Raw genomic sequence first — 4,999 nt, 5'->3', positions numbered from 1 at the left:
CACCTGCAAATCCATGAGAGCCGAATAAGACTTGGGGTCTTACAGAAATGTCATAATATCATTGTCAATATAGTTCATGCACATCAAAAGAGAAACCTACCTTCAACTGCAAGAAACCATCCCACAGATCATCAAACCGTAACAGAGCAAGAAAGATCAATAGAAGGCGAGGTCCCGGAGATAAGCACAATATCCTTTGAATCGACCGTCCCCCAAATCCCACCTCCTTCACGTCGTTCTAACGTGATCTCTATGCACCAAGTATCATTATAGGTGGTGTTTGAAGTGCCCAAAACCATCAGCTTCCCACCCACATTCGCCATTTGACACACAGAGTATCTGAGAGCAGGCAAACCATCTAAACCCTTCACAGGATTCCAAACCATTTCAACTGGATCAAATACCACTATTGGATGTTTAAGAACACACAGTACATCAAAGCTATACAGGAGATCCTCAATCACACAAGACGGGTTGCGCCAAAAACCCATCAACTGAGATGATCCAAGTTCCCAAGACTGCCATGTACCTTGTCTTGGTTCGTAGACCAAAGCACGGAGAGCATCCAAAATGTAAATCCTATTCTGCATCACCACAGATGTCACAAACCCTCCTCCTGGCATATTAGAGTTGTAGTGGGATGGATCAGGCACAGTACTCCAAACCCCGTTATCAACATCGAACACTTCGATCCAATCATCATGACGCTTCTCGCAACCTCCGATGACATAAATCTTTCTGTCAATGACTCCGGCGGCTGCACGGTAGCGAGCCCTGTGCATACTTGGGAGATGGTCCCACGTGTGGAATCTACAGTCGAGGACAAACACAGTCGATACAGGTTGATTCAACCCGGTCAAACCACCGATCACATACATATTGTATCCGAATGTGACCACAGAAGATCCAGGATACATAGGAGGAAGTGAAGGGACCTCTCTCAAGCTTTCTGAGATGTTTAAGTTGAGGATGTGCCAGCTCGAGAATCTTTCGTAACTATAAGGGAATCCGATCAAGGCATAAAGAACCGGTTCGGTCAAGCCGAGGACCGAGCGCCTTCTGTAGAGTCCCGGCGAAGAGATGACGCGAAGGAAGGCTCTGGAGATGAGAGATAGCTTCGGGTAATGACATCTCGGTACGAGTGCGAGGGTTCTTGCGATGAGTAACTCTGGGATCTGTCGAGGAGGAGGAATCGGAGCAAGATTCTCTACATCTTCTTCGCTCGGGTTCTTGTGGAGTTCTTCGCTTGAATCGCCACCGTCTTCGGACATTTCAAACATCAAATCATCGGAAGTTGGATCTCCGCCATTAGAGCCATCGTTGGAAGTTTCAGAGTTCGAAGCCATTGCCACCGTGTGATGTCTTCAGCAGCAACGAATTAACTGAAAGTGAGTAGAGACTTTGAAAGAAGCGGTTACATTTGTTGTGGACCTGTGGTATTATAAAGGGAAAGGAACGAAGACCTCAACGACGTCGTACAGACGATTGTAAAATGAGGCCTAATACGTCGAATAAGCGATTTTCAAACAAAAGTACAGTATCTAAAGAACTTTGACTTATTTTTTGAGTATTTGCAACTAAAAGTCATGGGAGGAAAGTTTACTTGGTCTGGTCAGCGCTATTCGCACTCGATAATGTCAAGAATTAACAGAGCTGTGGCAACGACAGATTGGTAAGATATATTTCCCAAGGCCTACGTCTAGCTTTTAGATTGGATTGGTTCTGATCACAGACCACTTTTAATCCATACAAGTGAAAAAAGGCGAATTGGTTGTCCCTTATTCAGATATGACAATAGACGGCGCTTCAATAAGGAGATCAAGGAAGAACTTGCTAAGACATAGAACTCTCAATGTCATCACTTATCACCCAAAAATTTCCATGAAGCTCTCAAGAGATGTAGATCATGTCTCTCAAGGTGGAAATCACACAATCCTCTTAAATCAGCAAGGAGAATCCAAGCACTGAAATCTCAGCTTCATCAAGCGTATAACACTCTTCCTATTGATTTCAATAACATCAAATTATTGAAAACGGAACTAACCAATGCTTATAGGATGGAAGAGGAATATTGGAAGACAAAAAGCCGAATTCAGTGGCTCCAAGCAGGAGACCGTAACAAAAGATTCTTCCACGCAAAAACCAAGCAAAGGCGAAGCTAGAATAGAATCAATGCAATTGCTGATACAAACGGCAAGGTCTGGACCGATGAGAATGGTATTGAGTATTGACAGAGTAATTATAGACTATTTCTAGACTCTTTATCTTACAGATGCAAATCAAGATTACATTGATTCTGTTGTACAATATATTAAACCTCGAGTCTCAGTGGAGATGAATAAAGAGCTTACTAAGCCCATCACAGAAAAAGAGCTGTACCAAACTGTCTGCACTATGTCAAGAGAAAAAGCTCCAGGACCAGATGGATTTAACCCAAGATTTTATCAAGACCATTGGTCCACTATCCATACAGGTGTGTACAACTTTGCCAAATTATTTTTTGAAGAATGTGAATTGGATCTAAAAATGAATAGTACACACATCTGCTTGATACCAAAAGTGGGGCAGCCTAATGAAGTTAAGGATTACAGACCTATAAGCTTAGCCAATGTAGCCTACAAAATCATATCAAAAGCTTTAGCTGAGAGACTTAAACCTTGGTTAAATGACATTATTTCTACAAACCAGTCAGCTTTTATTCCTGGGAGGTTGATTATGGACAATATTTTGATAGCGCATGAGCTTATTCATTCTCTCCATACAAAAACACTTGTTAAACCCTTTATAGCTGCAAAGCTGGATATTAGTAAAGCTTTTGATAAGGTAGAATGGTCTTTTATTGAGGCAGTTATGAAGAAAATGGGATTCTCCGAAGTCTAGTCTAAATGGATAATGAAATGCATCACAACTGTTTCTTACTTCAGTGCTCATCAACGGACAACTTGTTGGACAGATCAAACCTCAGAGAGGGATAAGACAAGGTGATCCTATTTCACCCTATGTTTACCTATTATGTATTGAAGCTTTGTCTGCTCTCATCCAACAAAACATCAAAGAGAAAAGGCTTCATGGCTTTAAGGCCAGCAGAAACGGTCCTCCAATATCTCATTTGCTTTTTGCAGATGATTCACTTTTGTTTTGCAGAGCCTCGGTGAACGAGTGTACAACTATCCTCAACATCCTGCACCAATATGAGAAAGCATCAGGTCAGAGTGTAAATTTTCAAAAATCGGCTATCACTTTTGGCAAAGGTATCGATCCATAAACAAGAAGAGAGATTTGTAGTATTTTAAAAATACATAAAACCGAAGGTTTTGGTCGGTATCTGGGGTTACCTGAGTTTATTGGTAGAAGTAAAGCAAATGCTTTTTCATATCTTGCTCAAAGAATCGATCACAAGATGGATAGTTGGTATACTAAGCTTCTGTCTCCTGCATGCAAAGAGATTCTCCTGAAATCAGTAATTACAGCAATCCCAACATACAATATGTCCTGCTTCCTTCTACCCCAAAGGATAATTAATTAGATCACTAAAGTTATGAGACAATTTTGGTGGTCCAACACTAAGGATAAGCACAAAATCCCTTGGATAGCATGGAGTAAGGTCACAAATTCCAAGGAAATTGGTGGTTTAGCAATTAGAGATCTTAAAGACTTTAATTTAGCTCTGCTTGTAAAACAGAGTTGGCGGATTCTCCAACAACCAACATCACTCTTGGCAAGAGTTCTCAAAGCCAAATATTATTCAAAGCAGAGTCTTCTTACCTCAACATGCAAACCGAATTCCAGCTATGCTTGGAAAAGTATATCCCAAGGTACCCATCTTCTATCTCAGGGTATAAAGCATATAGTGGGGAATGGTAAACAAATTAATGTTTGGCATGATCAATGGCTTCCCCTTAGTCCACCAAGACCAGCAAGAGGACCTGGCGCCACTTTTCATCCTACATTAACAGTTAGCGATCTGATATCTCAGGGAGGATAGAATGAAGCTATGCTTCATAGCAACATTAGCCATGAGGACATTCCACACATCAGAATGATTCGTCCGTCTATTACAAGAGCAGATGATACAATTGCTTGGATCCATACGAAGACCGGACTCTACTCAGTTAAATCTGGGTATCACCTCCAGCGTAAGCTCTCCAATGCAAACTCCTCGGATGCAAATACTTCGCTTAATACCTCTCATTTCACATCATTTAAAAAGCTTTGGATGTATAGTATGCCTCAAAAACTTAAACACTTCTGGTGGAGATGCATTCATAATGCACTACCAACGACAACTAATTTAAAGCAGAGAAAAATGTTGACTGATGATACATGCCAAAGATGTGGGGAAGCACCAGAAGACCTCAATCATCTTCTCTTCCATTGTAGGCTAAGCAAAGAGATTTGGAATCTTATTATAGATAATCACCATACAAGTTATTTTTTCTCTTCCAATTCTATTAATCAAAACATCGAGCTTTTACTGCATGTGAATAACAACCAAAGAAAGGAAGTGAGTTTATTCCCCTTCATTGGTTGGTGCATTTGGAAGATGAGAAATGACCTGATTTTCAACGATAAAAGGTTGTCCATTCCTGACATTATCAACAAAGCTATCATTGATTTGCAGCAATGGAGAGAAAGCTTTGAAGCTAGTCACGAAGAAGTACAGACACAACAAGCTCAAGAGAAAAAGAAGTTTCAGACTCCGACGCCGACTAAATCGGACCAATCCATTATTAGCAAGGCCGAGGAATACTGCTGTTTCGTTGACGGTTCATGGAAATCTCCAAATGATGGTGCAGAGATTGATTGGGCTTTATATCACAAAAATGCACAACTTATGTTAAAAGGAATGGTGGCCATTGATACACAGAGTTTTAAACCCTATTTTCCTACTGCAAGTGCACAGCAAAGAAGTAGTACTTAGGGGTCGAATCCCACGAAGACCAAGTTTTACTCTATGGTTCTATTGGTTCAATTTCAAGCTAAGACAATTCAAAGTTGG

General features: G+C 40.8%; 1 protein-coding gene across 1 annotated transcript; it reads right to left on the bottom strand.

Moving 5' to 3' along the window:
• LOC104749903 (putative F-box/kelch-repeat protein At2g29780) lies at window positions 110-2,240 on the bottom strand. The gene has a single exon (XM_019238021.1). It carries the CDS (start codon window positions 1,344-1,346, stop codon window positions 132-134), a length of 1,215 nt encoding a protein of 404 aa, XP_019093566.1. The 5' UTR covers window positions 1,347-2,240; the 3' UTR covers window positions 110-131.

The sequence above is a fragment of the Camelina sativa genome, chromosome 16, assembly GCF_000633955.1.
Source record: "Camelina sativa cultivar DH55 chromosome 16, Cs, whole genome shotgun sequence".
Classification (NCBI taxonomy): Eukaryota; Viridiplantae; Streptophyta; class Magnoliopsida; order Brassicales; family Brassicaceae; genus Camelina; species Camelina sativa.
Note: the sequence above shows the minus strand (reverse complement) of the source record. Positions and strands in the feature narration are given on the sequence as shown.